Source organism: Dendropsophus ebraccatus, chromosome 10 (genome assembly GCF_027789765.1).
Source record: "Dendropsophus ebraccatus isolate aDenEbr1 chromosome 10, aDenEbr1.pat, whole genome shotgun sequence".
Classification (NCBI taxonomy): domain Eukaryota; kingdom Metazoa; phylum Chordata; class Amphibia; order Anura; family Hylidae; genus Dendropsophus; species Dendropsophus ebraccatus.
Window position 1 is genome coordinate 9,575,597 of NC_091463.1, and position 17,252 is coordinate 9,592,848.

The window sequence follows — 17,252 nt, forward strand, 5'->3', positions numbered from 1 at the left end:
ACTACTACATCACCACCACAGAGCACTACTACAGTACCACAGAGCACTGCTACTACATCACCACAGAGCACTACTACTACATCACCACCACAGAGCACTACTACAGTACCACAGAGCACTACTACTACAGCACCACAGAGCACTACTACTACATCACCACAGAGCACTACTACTACAGCACCACAGAGCACTGCTACTACAGCACCACAGAGCACTACTACTACATCACCACAGAGCACTACTACTACAGCACCACAGAGCACTGCTACTACTACAACTACTACTACAGCACCACCACCACAGAGCACTACTACTACAGCACCACAGAGCACTACTACGACATCACCACAGAGCACTACTACTACAGCACCACAGAGCACTGCTACTACATCACCACCACAGAGCACTACTACAGCACCACAGAGCACTACTACATCACCACAGAGCACTACTACTACAGCACCACAGAGCACTGCTACTACTACTACTAAACTACTACTACAGCACCACCACCAGAGAGCACTACTACTACAGCACCACAGAGCACTACTACTACTACTACTACTACTACAACTACTACAGCAGCACCACAGAGCACTACTACTACTACTACAACTACTACAGCAGCACCACAGAGCACTACTACTACTATAGCTACGATAGGAAATGACTACTACAGGGTTATAGTGTCCTGTACATTATTTTGCAGTAATACTCACCCCACCAATTCCCTGCCGCCCCCATGTCCCCACCTCTCTGGCCCCCCTATACGCTCTGTTTCATGGGATCCATGATTCACCAGCCATAGTGCTGACACATCCACACCAGTGGGGTCACCGCTGCGGCCAGTCATTAGGGTCCTATTCCACGGGCCGAGCAGGGCCCGATCAACGATGTAAAAGAGCGGCGATCTGCTAGATCGCCGCTCGTTTACTGGGCCTATTCCACGGCCCGATGATCGTTGAGCGAGGGCTGCAAGGACATCGTTCCCGATGTCCTTGCAGCCCTTGCAGCATCATACATTACCTGGCTGCAGGGCTTGTCCTTCGCTCCGTCTCCTCCCCGGGTCCCGCGCGCTCTATCTTCTGAATGGCCGGTCAGCTGACAGGCCACACTCAGCCAATCACAGGCCGCGGCGGTCCCGGCCTGTGATTGGCTGAGCGCTCCATCAGCTGACCGGCCATTCAGAAGATAGAGCGCGCGGGACCCGGGGATGAAGACAGGGCAGAGAAGAAGCCCTGCAGCCAGGTAATGTATGATGATGCTGCTGCTGTTTCTTCTCAAATCGTCGGTCAACCGTAGCGATGCGTGGTGGGGGAACGATGATTTTAGGTCTGGCCCTAAATGAACGATCAGCCGATGACACGATCAGGCCGCCACGGCCTGTGATTGGCTGAGCGGCCTATCAGCTGACAGGCTGCTGTGAAGCTAGAGCGTGTGCGGGACCCCGGGAGAAGCGGACGGCAGGAGCAGCCCTAGAACGTGGATGGGTAATGTATATCGTTAGTCAGTGGCGGTCTTTGGCACCAAGCACCCCAAGCGATCGCTTGGGGCCCCCAACATCCAGGGGGGCCCCCATGCCCCGCTCTTGTGCTCAAGACTGCTGGACAGGGCCGCTGCCCCGCTCGCTGCTGCCATCTGAACTGTAACTATGAGCACTCGTAATGAGAGCTCATAGTTACATGCAGCAGCACTGACAGGGCGGGAGACATTGGCCCCCTTCCTGTCAGTCACTCTTGTGGCCGCAGGAAGTGTTTTCCCTATGGTCACAAGTGGCAGCTTTGTCCTTGTGGTACCGGCACACAGGGGGGCTATAGACTACTGGGGATTCACAGAGGGGTCTATATACTACTGGGGGCAGCACACAGGGGGTCTATATACTACTTGGGGCAGCAGAATGGGGTCTATATACAACTTGGAGAGCACACAGGAGGTCTATATCCAAGTGGGGGAGCACACAGGGGGGGCTATATACTACTGGGGGAGCACATAGGGGTCTATATACTACTGGTGGGGCACACAGGGGGTCTATATACTACTGGGGGAACATACAGGGGGTCTATATACTACTTGTGAGGCACACAGGTGGTCTATATATAACTAGGGGGAGCACACAGGGGTCTGTATACCACTGGGGCAGCACACAGGGGTCTATATCTAAGTGGGGGAGCACACAGGGGGGCTAAATACCCGAGGGAGCAGACAGGGGGCCTATATTCTAGTGGGGGAGCACACAGGGGGTATATACAACTGGGGGCAGCACACAGGGGGTCTATATACAACTGGGGCAGCACACAGGAGGTCTATATACTTCTGGGGGAACACATAGGGGTCTATATACTACTGGGGGAAGCAAACAAAGGGTATATACTACTGGGGGCAGGACACAAGGGGTATATGTTACAGGCGGTAGCACACAGGGGGTATATACTACTGGGGGCAACACACAGCGGTCTATTGTTTTGGAACGCGTGTCGAGGGGGGGGCCCCAGACATAACTTCGCTTGGGGCCCCAGAAATGCCAAGACCGCCCCTGTCGTTAGTCGCCGGCCACGCACCGCTATTACACGCAGCGGTGCGCGGTCGGCGCCTGACGAAAATAGGGTCTAACCTATATCAACGATCAGCCGATGATCGTTGTCATCGGCTGATCGTTGCATTTATTACACGGAGCGATAATCAGCCAAATCGGGCGAATTCGGCCGATTATCGTTCCGTGTAATAGTACCCTTACTGTTTTTGTTATTTGATACAATATAATGATCAGATGTTTGCAAATCGGATCGCTGATGTTTGCTGAAATACACACAGAATAAGATAGGATAGAGATAGATAGTAGATAGATAGATAGATAGATAGATAGATAGATAGATAGATAGATAGGAGATAGATACATAGATAGGAGATAGATAGGAGATAGATAGATAGATAGATAGATAGATAGATAGATAGATAGATAGATAGATGGATAGATGGATAGGAGATAGATAGATAGATAGATAGATAGGAGATAGATAGATAGATAGATAGATAGATAGATAGATAGATAGATAGATAGATAGATAGGAGAAAGATAGATAGGAGATAGATAGATAGATAGATAGATAGATAGATAGATAGATAGATAGATACGTGATCTCGCCGGCTATTGTAGTACTACAAGTCCCATCATTGCTCTCAGTCTTGCGGTGGTAGTGACGGATTCTGCCCTCATTGGTCACTGGGACAGTCCACACTGGTGCTGCGGGGAGGGGCGGGTGGTCTCCTCCGGAGCAGATGATCTCTGACAGCTTCTCCTTGGTAACTTTGGAGCAACCTTTCAGCTTTGTCACCGTCTCCTCGGCTCCTCCCAGGGGTTGTCTCACTACCTGGGGACAGGTGCAGGGAGCACCGGCTGCACACATACCTAGATCTCCTGCCTGCGGGGTCCTGCTCTCCTCCAGGATGTCCTATCCAGGCTCCTCTCCTGGAGACCCCCAGCCCCCTCTATGGATGATCACTGGATCCCATTCCTGGGGGGGATCTGGGAAGCTGGACGCTCTCCAGGCAGCTGACAGGCACAGGAAGTCTCCCTTTGCTGAGGAGTGGATCCCTGACGGTCATCTGGCCACCTTATCCCTGGAGACTTCCAATGTGGAAACCATTGATCTAGAAGACCACCCATCTCTCGATGAGACGCCTGGGAGGATTGACGTGCAACAGGGACCCGTAGACTACTCAGTGTCAGACAGCTGCAGGGTCCATGGGCAGGAGCTCAGCCTCTTCTGCTACCAGGAACACAAGCTGATCTGTGCCCAGTGCAAATCCCTGGGCACCTGCCAAAGCCACAGGACCAAGCCAGTGGAGGAGAGGGCATCTCAGATCCGGGTGAGTGGTGCCCCTGTCCCTGCTGCATTGCAGAGCTCTGCCCCTCTATAGGCTGGTGCCACCCTGCAGTGCAGGGAGCTGGCGGCTAGTGAAGGGTTAATGCTGGAGCACCCTTGTATGGAGGCAGGAGGGGGGGTATGCTGCTGCTGCGGCGGAGGTGGTGGCTAGTGAAGGGTTAATGCTGGAGCACCTTTGTATGGAGGCAGGAGGGGGGGTATGCTGCTGCTGCGGCGGAGGTGGCGGCTAGTGAAGGGTTAATGCTGGAGCACCCTTGTATGGAGGCAGGAGGGGGGGTATGCTGCTGCTGCTGCGGAGGAGGTGGCGGCTAGTGAAGGGTTAATGCTGGAGTACCCTTGTATGGAGGCAGGAGGGGGGGTATGCTGCTGCTGCGGCGGAGGTGGCGGCTAGTGAAGGGTTAATGCTGGAGCACCCTTGTATGGAGGCAGGAAGGGGGGTATGCTGCTGCTGCTGCGGCGGAGGTGGTGGCTAGTGAAGGGTTAATGCTGGAGCACCCTTGTATGGAGGCAGGAGGGGGGGGTATGCTGCTGCTGCGGCGGAGGTGGCGGCTAGTGAAGGGTTAATGCTGGAGCACCCTTGTATGGAGGCAGGAAGGGGGGTATGCTGCTGCTGCTGCGGCGGAGGTGGTGGCTAGTGAAGGGTTAATGCTGGAGCACCCTTGTATGGAGGCAGGAGGGGGGGTATGCTGCTGCTGCGGCGGAGGTGGCGGCACAGACCTGACTCATTGCAGCACAAGCAGAGATTGTAGAGAGATCTCTTCTTATTATTATTCATCACCTTGCAGCTGTGCCAGGCAATCGGATCCTACCCGCCTGGCGGTGCCCGTGCCTGCTGGAGGGGCCATATGGGGGTATTCTGGGCGATCCCTTCAGATTTATCCGTTCCCCTAGAAAGCTGGGTGGCGTCCAACATGGAGCTGACACCCAGCCCTTCCAATATGGTTGGCAGCTTTTACAGAATGCTGCGTGTTAAGGCAGCTGGAGTGCGGCCTCACTTCATACCTGGGCAGATGTGCCCTTCAGGGCTCTAGGAAAGCTGGGTGCTGGCATGAAAACAAGAATGGGAAGGAGAGCCAGTGATTTTTCCCTCTTGAATCATAGTGGAGCTTCCTGGGTGCACGCCCCGGTGACACGAGCGGCGCACGCCTCTGACTGAGCCGCTCCCCGCACGGTTTGTGGTGGTGTAAGGCTGCGTTCACACGTGTAGGATAATGGGATAAATAGCTATTCTCCCTATTACGCTATTAGACAAAATGATTATCAAACATACTTAGCTGATTACCGGCCGTTGCAGCCAATAATCGCTTGGTGTAATAGGACATGTTAAAGGGGTAGTTCACAAAAAAAATTCTTTCAAATCAACTAATGCCCGAAAGTGCAGGTTTATAGTTTACTTCTATTAAAAAAAATCTCCAGTCTTCCAGTACTTATCAGCTGCTGTATGTTTTGCTGGAAGTGATGTATTTTTTCCAGCCTTACACAGTGCTCTCTGCTGCCACCTCTGTCCATGTCAGGAACTGTCCAGAGCAGGAGAGGTTTTCTATGGGGATTTGCTGCTGCTCTGGACAGTTCCTGACATGGACAGAGGTGGCAGCAGAGAGCACTGTGTAAGGCTGGAAAAAATACACCACTTCCTGCAAGACATACATCAGCTGATAAGTACTGGAAGACTTAAGACTTTCAAATAGAAATATATTACAAATCTATATAACTTTCTGACACCAGTTGATTTGAAAGAAAAAAAAATGTTGCTGGAGTACCCCTTTAAACCCCCAAATACTTCACCAGCCAGGAGCTATAGAGATGGCAAACGGGCAGAAATAGGTAACAAATGTTCCCACAGGACCCCATAACACTGACAGCCCCATAACAGTGCCCCATAACACTGACATCCCCATAACAGTGCCCCATAACACTGACCTCCCCATAACACTGACAGCCCCATAACACTGACAGCCCCATAACACTGACCGCCCCATAACAGTGCCCCATAACACTGACCGCCCCATAACAGTGCCCCATAACACTGACCTCCCCATAACAGTGCCCCCATATCACTGACAGCCCATAACAGGCCCCATAACACTGACCTCCCCATAACAGTGCCCCCATATCACTGACAGCCCATAACAGGCCCCATAACACTGACCTCCCCATAACAGTGCCCCATAACACTGACAGCCCATAACAGGCCCCATAACACTGACAGCCCATAACAGTGCCCCATAACACTGACAGCCCATAACAGTGCCCCATAACACTGACCTCCCCATAACAGTGCCCCCATAACACTGACAGCCCATAACAGTGCCCCATAACACTGACAGCCCATAACAGTGCCCCATATCACTGACAGCCCCATAACAGTGCCCCATAACACTGACCGCCCCATAACAGTGCCCCATAACACTGACAGCCCCATAACAGTGCCCCATAACACTGACAGCCCCATAACAGTGCCCCATAACACTGACCTCCCCATAACAGTGCCCCATAACACTGACAGCCCCATAACAGTGCCCCATAAGACTGACAGCCCCATAACAATGCCCCATAACACTGACCTCCCCATAACAGTGCCCCCATATCACTGACAGCCCATAACAGTCCCCATAAGACTGACAGCCCCATAACAGTGCCCCATATCACTGACAGCCCATAACAGGCCCCATAACAGTGCCCCATAAGACTGACAGCCCCATAACAGTGCCCCATAAGACTGACAGCCCCATAACAGTGCCCCATAACACTGACAGCCCCATAACAGTGCCCCATAACACTGACCTCCCCATAACAGTGCCCCCATATCACTGACAGCCCATAACAGGCCCCATAACACTGACAGCCCATAACAGTGCCCCATAACACTGACCTCCCCATAACAGTGCCCCATAACACTGACAGCCCATAACAGTGCCCCATAACACTGACAGCCCCATCACAGTGCCCCATAACACTGACAGCCCATAACAGTGCCCCCATATCACTGACAGCCCATAACAGGCCCCATAACACTGACAGCCCATAACAGTGCCCCATAAGACTGACAGCCCCATAACAATGCCCCATAACACTGACCTCCCCATAACAGTGCCCCCATATCACTGACAGCCCATAACAGGCCCCATAACACTGACAGCCCATAACAGTCCCCATAAGACTGACAGCCCCATAACAGTGCCCCATATCACTGACAGCCCATAACAGGCCCCATAACAGTGCCCCATAAGACTGACAGCCCCATAACAGTGCCCCATAAGACTGACAGCCCCATAACAGTGCCCCATAACACTGACAGCCCCATAACAGTGCCCCATAACACTGACCTCCCCATAACAGTGCCCCCATATTACTGACAGCCCATAACAGGCCCCATAACACTGACAGCCCATAACAGTGCCCCATAACACTGTCCTCCCCATAACAGTGCCCCCATATCACTGACAGCCCATAACAGGCCCCATAACACTGACAGCCCATAACAGTGCCCCATAACACTGACCTCCCCATAACAGTGCCCCATAACACTGACAGCCCATAACAGTGCCCCATAAGACTGACAGCCCCATAACAGTGCCCCCATATCACTGACAGCCCATAACAGTGCCCCCATATCACTGACAGCCCATAACAGGCCCCATAACACTGACAGCCCATAACAGTGCCCCATAACACTGTCCTCCCCATAACAGTGCCCCCATATCACTGACAGCCCATAACAGGCCCCATAACACTGACAGCCCATAACAGTGCCCCATAACACTGACCTCCCCATAACAGTGCCCCATAACACTGACAGCCCATAACAGTGCCCCATAAGACTGACAGCCCCATAACAGTGCCCCCATATCACTGACAGCCCATAACAGGCCCCATAACACTGACAGCCCATAACAGGCCCCATAACACTGACAGCCCATAACAGTGCCCCATAAGACTGACAGCCCCATAACACTGACAGCCTCATAGCAGTGCCCCCATAACACTGACAGCCCCATAACACTGACAGCTTCTATCTACTATCATTAGCATCCTGATAATAGGGAAGAACTCGAGAATTCTTAGGTGAAGGTGACAATCATAGTCAGGTATCCACAGGCTGTTGTCGGACCCCCCGTAAGCAGCAGCAGTGTTAGGGGTCTCCATGGGAATATGACATCTCACGTTTCTTTTGTTTCCAGCAGTGTCACTTTTTTCGGCCGATAGCAGAATACGCCGGCCCATAGAATGGTGTTTATAGAGCCGGCGGAAAGGCGCGCGACCGTGAGCGCGGACATACTGTGGAATTCCGCGGACATTATCCGGGAGAATTCCTTAGTATGAACCCACCCTAAGAATTGACATGTCAATTCTTTGGGTGGAAACGGGGATTCCGCGCAGAATTCTGGACAGAAATGTACTCTGTGTGCACGGGCAGTCAGAAATCCCATTGTTCTCTATGGAAAGGAGCAATGTTGCATTTACACGGGCAGATATCCGCAAGAATTGCTCAGTGTGCATCAACCCTTAGTGCAGACGATTCCGTCTGTCTTGGCTAATACCTGTGCTAACTATAAAGGCAAGTCAATAGAAATGTCCCTGGGACACAGCAGTTATTAAAAGGGAACTCTGGCAATATTTTTTTCCTTTAAAATCAACTGGTTTCAGAAAGTTATAGAGATTTGTAATTTACTTCTATTTAAGAATCTCCAGCCTTACAGTACTTATCAGCTGCTGTATGTCCTGCAGAAAGTGGTGTATTCTTTCCAGTCTGATACAGTGCTCTCTGCTGCCACCTCTGTCCATGTCAGGAACTGTCCAGAGTAGGAGAGGTTTTCTTGTTCAATATTTTTATTGAGAATTTTTTAAGATTTAACAGTGGATGTTACACAACATGTTTAGAAACATTGCTCTAATAATTTTTTAGGAAAGTACAGAGGTTTTCTATGGGGATTTGCTGCTGCTCTGGACAGTTCCTGACATGGACAGAGGTGGCAGCAGAGAGCACTGTATCAGGCTGGAAAGAATATGCCACTTCCTGCAGGACATACAGCAGTGGATAAGTAATGTAAGGCTGGAGATGTTTAAATAGAAATAATTTACAAATCTGTATAACATTATCCCACCAGTTGATCTGAAAGAAAAATAAAATCCCACCCCTTTAAGGTGGAACTCCCCTTTAAACACTCAGGATGACTCCAGCTGGAGTACAGAGCTGGATCTCAGATAACGTCCAGTCGGAGACAGATCCATGTCCGGGCCTATAATTGTGGCGGCCCACAACAACAATGCCACATTCTCTGCATCTGGGAGGCGCACAATGGACTCTTTGTGCCCGGCCTGAATTCCTGGCTCCTTGGCTTCAGAGCAGGGAACACCTTGGGAGTTGGGTTACTAACCACGACGTGTGGTGACAACTCAGGGGGATCGGTTTCATGTAGGGACCATAGAGTAATCCAAGGCTCAGACGCATCATAGGCCGGGCTGGTTGGATGTATCAGTAATCTATTGTCTGTAACCAAAGGTCTCATCCTTAAAGGAGCACTCCGGGGCAAACTGATCCCATAAACATGGCAGTGAATGAGCAGCCTGTATCCATTAAGTCTGGAGGTAAACAAGCATGTTCCTATTCACTGACAGCAAGCAGTGAAAGGGTTAACCCCAGCAGAGCGCTCTTCTCTATCGATCCCACCATTATGTGACTTTACTAATGAAATGCTTCTCCCTCAGAACAAGATAGTGGATCAGTGTGAGAAGCTGCAGCTACAAACAGCGGGGATCGAGAAGTATCTCGCCGAGGCGCTGCCAGCCAAGATCCCACAAGTGGCGGTAATTATAGCCTGCTCCTTAGAGGGCATCTCAAGGCCTTGTTACCCTCTGCTTATGCTGTGTCATATGGAGGGCAGTGTCACAGTGAGTGACAGTCAGGCCAGTATGGAGCAACATGGAGGGGATGGTGCTGCCTACAACTGCATTACAGGATAGAAAGCGATCAATATCACATAAAGGGAATTAGAAATAGTTCCTATCGTGACAGCACCATATACCATCCTGTATACTGCAGAGCTGCACTCACTATTCTGCTGAAGGGGTCACTGTGTACATACATTAGTCATACCTCCCAACTGTCCCGGATTTAGCGGGACAGTCCCGAGTAGTGATCCTGTACTGATCCTGAGTTACATAATGTATACTGCAGAGCTGCATTCACTATTCTGCTGGTGAGGTCACTGTGTACATACAGGATACATTATGATGCGTTTTGCATGTTACATGTGTTACAGAGCACGGCCAGAAGCGCCCGGGAGCTGATCATCCAGCGACTGAACTTTATCCGCAATGTGTGTGACAATGAAGAGCAGCGACTCCTGGAGGAGATCCACGCGGAGGAGGAGCGGGCCCAGCAGGGGATCCTCACCCAGAGAGCCCACTGGACCGAGTCCACCAAGAAGCTGTCCGGTATCAGGAACTACCTGGTGGACATGCTGACCAAGATGGACGACCTCAACCTCATTGTAAGTTAGGCTATGTTCACATGTGGTAAAACACTGGCCGTTCCGTGACCTGGCCGGGTCAGAGAACGGCCGGTGTCTAAGGAGATCATCCCGGCCAGTACTGCAGTACTGGCTGGATGATCTTCACCACTGCTGAATTTGGATGCAGGCGCATCCGTGTGCGCCCGCATCTGAATTCCATGTTGCTCACAATGGAGCATGCGTCCAGAACCGCACGCTCCATTGTGTGAACTGACATGGTTTTCTGCAGCTGCTATTCACTGAATAGTGGCTGCAGAAAACTGACATGTCAGTTTCTTGTGGCGCCGCTAGGGATCCCAGCCGTAGTGTATACTATGTGTATGTACATATATATATATATATATATATACTATGTGTATACACTTCGGCCAGGATTCCTTAGAAGGTACCACTACTTAAGTTTCGTAATAATCACGGACGTTGTTACAACTACGAAACTTACGCAGTGGGAACATGGCCTAAGGCTTTGTTGCATATTTGCAACAACGGCCGTGATTGCTACCTAGCTCACATAGTGCTGCCTTCTATGGAATCCCAGACGGAGTGTATACACATAGTATGTATATATACACATACACATAGTATACACTCCGTCCGGGATCCCTATACTGACACTATACACAGGATCCCTAAACTGACAAGAGTGGCGCTGTTTCTGGAAGAAAGCAGCTATTTTTTAAAATTTATTTTTATTATTGCATTTTTGAACATTATAATCTTGTGTCTTTTCTTTTCTTTTTTTTTTTTCAAGGTTTCCGAGAATAAAATGGAAGACAGGTCAGTGTAACAAGCTCTGTGACCATCCTCTCGCTTCCCAAGGATATTCTATATACTGGAAGTACATTCTTCTCAGGGATTCAGGAAAAAATATATATATATAGAGAGAGAGTAATCTACTGTATAATAATCTATAGTCTCATCTCTGATAAACTTTAATCTATAATAATCTATAGTCTCATCTCTAATAAACTATAATAATCTATAGTCTCATCTCTAATAAACTATAATCTATAATAATCTATAGTCTCATCTCTGATAAACTATAATCTATAATAATCTATAGTCTCATCCCTAATAAACTATAATCTATAATAATCTATAGTCTCATCTCTAATAAACTATAATCTATAATAATCTATAGTCTCATCTCTAATAAACTATAATCTATAATAATCTATAGTCTCATCTCTAATAAACTATAATCTATAGTCTCATCCCTAATAAACTATAATCTATAATAATCTATAGTCTCATCCCTAATAAACTATAATCTATAATAATCTATAGTCTCATCCCTAATAAACTATAATCTATAATAATCTATAGTCTCATCTCTAATAAACTATAATCTATAATAATCTATAGTCTCATCTCTAATAAACTATAATCTATAATAATCTATAGTCTCATCTCTAATAAACTATAATCTATAATAATCTATAGTCTCATCTCTAATAAACTATAATCTATAATAATCTATAGTCTCATCTCTAATAAACTATAATCTATAATAATCTATAGTCTCATCCCTAATAAACTATAATCTATAATAATCTATAGTCTCATCCCTAATAAACTATAATCTATAATAATCTATAGTCTCATCTCTAATAAACTATAATCTATAATAATCTATAGTCTCATCTCTAATAAACTATAATCTATAATAATCTATAGTCTCATCTCTAATAAACTATAATCTATAATAATCTATAGTCTCATCTCTAATAAACTATAATCTATAATAATCTATAGTCTCATCTCTAATAAACTATAATCTATAATAATCTATAGTCTCATCCCTAATAAACTATAATCTATAATAATCTATAGTCTCATCTCTAATAAACTATAATCTATAATAATCTATAGTCTCATCCCTAATAAACTATAATCTATAATAATCTATAGTCTCATCTCTAATAAACTATAATCTATAATAATCTATAGTCTCATCCCTAATAAACTATGATCTATAATAATCTATAGTCTCATCTCTAATAAACTATTATTGTTCCCTTTTGTAATATGGAGGGTCAGTGACAAAAGTCAATGATCCTGTACTCACCTGGCCTGCCTCTACAACTGCTGTGCAGGCCTCTGCATCTCTATGGTAACAGACTACAAACACGCTCTGTGTAGTCTCTTCCTGCAGTCACACTCCCTTCTATCCCTGCTCCATCATACACTTATCATACCAGATCATACATTTAGTCAGACATTAAGAATTGACAGCTAGAAAGAATGTAGTGTGACCGCAGGGTAAAGTGCCATGTTTGGTAACCATGGCGACACATTGACCTTCAGTAGCGCTGTAAACAAACAATGATTGGAGTTCAGAGTTTTTTGATAGGAGATGATAACTGGACATTTCCTTTAAGAGCTGTAATACTGTCCTCAGGTGTCTTATCCGGTATATGTTTCCATTGTAGAACAGAAGAGGCAGAAGGAATCCTGGAACCGAAAGAGTCAGAAAAGTTAAACTTTAACATGAATTGTTGTCAGAGTCCATTACTGAACAGACTGTGGGCCCTGTCTGTCCTCTGCTGCACTACCGGTCAGTATAAGATACAACACCTTCTGTCAGTATAGACACTACACCTATATATACCCCTGTCCTCTCCTACACCTCCTGTCAGTATACACACTACACCTATATCCTCATCCCCTGTCCTCTTCTACACCTCCTGTCAGTATACACACTACACCTATATATATACCCCAGCCCTCTCCTATACCTCCTGTCAGTATACACACTACACCTATATCCTCATCCCCTGTCCTCTTCTACACCTCCTGTCAGTATACACACTACACCTATATATATACCCCAGCCCTCTCCTATACCTCCTGTCAGTATACACACTACACCTATATCTGCTATGCCCTGGCCCCTAGGGGCCACTCCGCAGTGTAGATGTTGCTAACAGGCAGGAACCGGGGCAGCTGTAGGGTATAGGGTTGTCACGGTGTAGGCACGAGGGTGCTACAGCTGGAAGCCGGGCTCCTGACCATGCAGGAATACTGGGCATGCGATTCTTCGTTACACCTCCTGTCAGTATACACTACACCTATATACACCCCTGTCCTCTCCTACACCTCCCGTCAGTATACACACCACACGTATATCCTCCTTCCCTGTTCTCTCCTACACCTCCTGTCAGTATACACACTACACCTATATACACCCCTGTCCTCTCCTACACCTCCTGTCAGTATACACACTACACCTATATACACCCCTGTCCTCTCCTACACCTCCCGTCAGTATACACACCACACGTATATCCTCCTTCCCCGTCCTCTCCTACACCTCCTGTCAGTATACACTACACCTATATATACCTCTGTCTTCTCCTACACCTCCTTTCAGTATAAGACCCATCTTCTTCCTGTCTTTTCTACCCCAGTGACGTATATCTTGTGCTATAACTATGTCACGTTCCCCCAGATGACGGCCGTATTCTTATTTTCCAGCCTGTGAAAACCTGACATTTGATGAGAGGACCCTGAGCCCGCTGCTCGCCATATCAGACAACAGCCTTAAGTTCCTCCCGAAGAAGGCCAAGGACTATCCCGATGGGCCTGAAAGATTCGACCACTGGCCCAACTGCTTGGCGGCCGAGTCCTTCCAGAAGGGCATCCACATGTGGAAGGTGAATGTGGAGACGTGTTGTGCCTACAAGCTTGGCATCACCTATAGATCCATCGCACGGAAGGGCTCGGGCAATGATGCCAGGTTAGGATACAACCCAGTGTCCTGGATCTTCTCCCGATACGATAAAGACTTCCGTTTTTCCTATGACTCTAAGCACGAACTTGTAGAACTTCTAAAGAGCCCCAAGCAGCTGGGCATCCTGGTGGACATGGAGGCCGGAGAGCTGATCTTCTTTGACCCTTCTTCCTGTGTTATCTTGTACAGTCACCAGACCAGGTTTAGCGCCCCCGTCAGTCCGGTGTTTGCCGTGGCTGATGACTGCATCAAGCTTGAGAAGTGACCCCCATGAAGGATGGTCCTTGGATATAAGAGACTACTTGTTACATATGTAAAGGGAAACTCCACCCAAACTGAGCGTTCTGTCCTCCAGAAGCCGAACCGTGAGATTGGTGTCCTGTCCAATGGTTGGATATGGTTGGCCACTCATGGTCCACTGGTGCCTTTCTTGCCTATGTTATGTCTACAATGTGACTACAAACACACGGGATGTGAAGCCTGACCACAGGGATGTGTGCGGCCATGATGGACTCTGGACTCCAAGTCGTAGAAATCAGTGTAAATTCTGTGTGACCCCATAAGTCACCATGTTTACCTCACACTGACGTCTAGTGAAGCCCAAGTTAAGGAACTATCAAGACACTATAATTTTTTTTTCCTCTACAAACAGCGCCACTCTTTTCTTCAGGTTATGTCTGCTATTGCAGCTTATCCTAAAACAAGGGAATGTGATTAAGCTGCAGTACCTAACACAATCTATAGACAAGAGTGGCGCTGTTCCCTGAATTAAAGTGAAAGTCCAGTGTTAGTTATTTTCTTACAAGTCACTGATACCTAAGAACATAGCATCCCTCATCTAGATGAGATTACACCGCCACCACCACCAGGATCAGGATGTTTGGTCTGGCCAAAAACGAAATATTACATGCCGACCAATCAGACAAGTGCCCTCCAGGTTATATATGAGCGGTATAGGTTTACCAGAGTGGCTTTTTGGTTCATAGAGGGGGTCCAGAGCAAGGAAGCCCCCTCCCCCAATGACATCCATATGCCCCTAAAGGGCTAGGGCCAACCATGATCAGCAGAGTGCAATAGTAACGTTGGCCGTAGAAATCTCTGTGAAATCAACCAATAGTAAGTGTTATTCCAAGTGTTATCCCATAGCGTCCATCCACCATTTATGCTTCTTATCAAAATTGCAAATCCAACCTCCAAAGGTCAGGGAGGCGGAGCCAGAGAGAGGTGGGAGGATCCTGCATCTCCTCCAGATTTGCATGCTGGTCACATGGGTTGGCTTCTTTTTCCAGATTATATATAAAGTTTTAACCCCCCGGTGACAAGCCCTCCTTATATAAATCCACTGTGGCCTTGGAGAACCCCAAACTGTGAATTGTGTAAGATACTGATACTCTGGGAGATCGGGAGGTATATTTGCACAAGATGTATAGAAGCTGTGTAATAATCCAGTGTAAATGATAATATATTATGTGTATAGTGACATCACTATTAAACATTATATTGTTCTATCACTTATGGAGATCTGCCGTCTCCCCCATAAAAGAAAAGAGTTCCCAGTAACTCCTTTCTATCTGTTTCTGGGAAAGCTGGGTGACAGGACATACGGATGCCAGTGTCTGTCTCCTAGACATCCCCCCACCAGCTCGCCCAGACCCCAGAACGGCAACCACACATCTCACCTCTCCTGTAATACTAGACTAGGCAAAGCTGACAGAAAGCGGACTGACAACCCCTGTAATGGGCCAGGTAGGGAATCAGGCTGACAACCTATCTAGTGGCCATTACATGGGCTGTCATATAGCTTTCCCAGACTCCTGATCAGCAAGTATTCCTAGTAATGCAGTATAAAAGGGGCACTGGGAAGGACTGCTAAGTGACAACCTCTCTGGCCGTGGTTACAAAGGTTGTCACCCAACTTTCCCAAACTCCTGAGTGGCAAGGGTACTTCTCTGTAATACTGTATAACTATAAGCTGTATTTGTCGTTCAGGAGTCTGGGAAAGCTAAGTGACCATCCTTGTAATGGCAGACTGATCACCCAGCTTTCCCAACATGGGATCAAGAATTAAAGAGGTTGTCCAGGCAAAATTAACTTGTTCTCTATCCACAGGATAAGGGAAAAGTATGAGATTGCAGGGAGTCCTACCTCCGTACCACCCGGTGATCTCCATATCGGCCCCCCGGCTTTTTTATTATGAATACAGCCGCGGGTACGGGTGTGACTGGTGGCTCGCTGCCCAAAAGAGCTGAGCAAGAACTTTCCAGCTTAGGGCCCTATTCCACTGGACGATTATCGTTCAGATTATCGTTAAATCGTTCGAATCTAAACGATAATCGTTTGGTTGAAATGCTGTTAACGATTAACAACCGAACAAGAAATCGTTGATCGCTTTATAAGACCTGGATCTATTTTTATTGTTGCTCGTTCGCAAAACTTTCGCAAATCGTTCACATTGAATAAGACGTCGTTCGGTCGTTCACAGTAGATACAAACGCAATAGCGAAGAAATAGCGAAGAAAAAACGATCGCAAATACGATCATAAGTAACGATTATCGTTCCATGGAAATGAGCGAACGTTTTCAGGTCTTTCGCAATAGCGGTCGTTTGAGATCGTTAATTGTTAACGATTATGCAAACGATAATCGTCCGGTGGAATAGGGCCCTTATGGTGGTTTTACACGGAGCGATAATTCGCCCAATCGCACGATTAACGATTTTGAATGAACGATTTTTTTTGTATAACGATCAGCGTTTACACGGAACGATACATCGTACAGAATATTCGTTTTGCGATCGATTAAGCCTATCTCACACATAGGGGAAATCGTTGAAAGAATGTTTACACTGAACAATCTGCGAATTTTTTGCGAACGATCAACGACGATTTGAGAACTTGTTGAAAGATCAAAATGAACGATTTTTCGCTCGTCGCTTGATCGTTCACTGCATTTACACGTACGATTATCGTTCCAATTCGACCGTTATCGATCAAATTCGAACGATACATCGTTCCGTGTAAAACCACCATTACTCAGCTCTTTCTGGCAGCTCCATAGGAATGAATAGAGCCGCCGGTCACGTGCTGTACAGACCCCCCGCAATCACTTACTTGTTCCTTA

General features: G+C 47.5%; 1 protein-coding gene across 2 annotated transcripts; it reads left to right on the forward strand.

The window, feature by feature from the left end:
• The first annotated feature begins 3,382 nt into the window (after nt 1-3,382).
• BSPRY (B-box and SPRY domain containing) lies at nt 3,383-15,613 on the forward strand. Of its 2 annotated transcripts, XM_069985878.1 has the most exons (6): nt 3,383-3,867; nt 9,594-9,692; nt 10,148-10,378; nt 11,151-11,176; nt 12,832-12,956; nt 13,877-15,613. In XM_069985878.1, exons 1-6 carry the CDS (start codon nt 3,445-3,447, stop codon nt 14,395-14,397), a joined length of 1,425 nt encoding a protein of 474 aa, XP_069841979.1. In that variant the 5' UTR covers nt 3,383-3,444; the 3' UTR covers nt 14,398-15,613. The 2 variants fall into 2 exon arrangements, with proteins under 2 accessions (XP_069841979.1, XP_069841980.1); XM_069985879.1 differs by lacking the exon at nt 9,594-9,692.
• The last annotated feature ends 1,639 nt before the right edge of the window (nt 15,614-17,252 follow it).

Bases quoted from the DNA above. Each gene is read 5' to 3' on its own strand.
- BSPRY (XM_069985878.1), top strand. From the start codon at position 3,445: ATGTCCTATCCAGGCTCCTCTCCTGGAGACCCCCAGCCCCCTCTATGG. The intron at 3,868-9,593 runs GTGAGTGGTGCC...CTTCTCCCTCAG, and splicing joins AGAGGGCATCTCAGATCCGG to AACAAGATAGTGGATCAGTG. The intron at 11,177-12,831 runs GTCAGTGTAACA...TTTCCATTGTAG, and splicing joins GAGAATAAAATGGAAGACAG to AACAGAAGAGGCAGAAGGAA.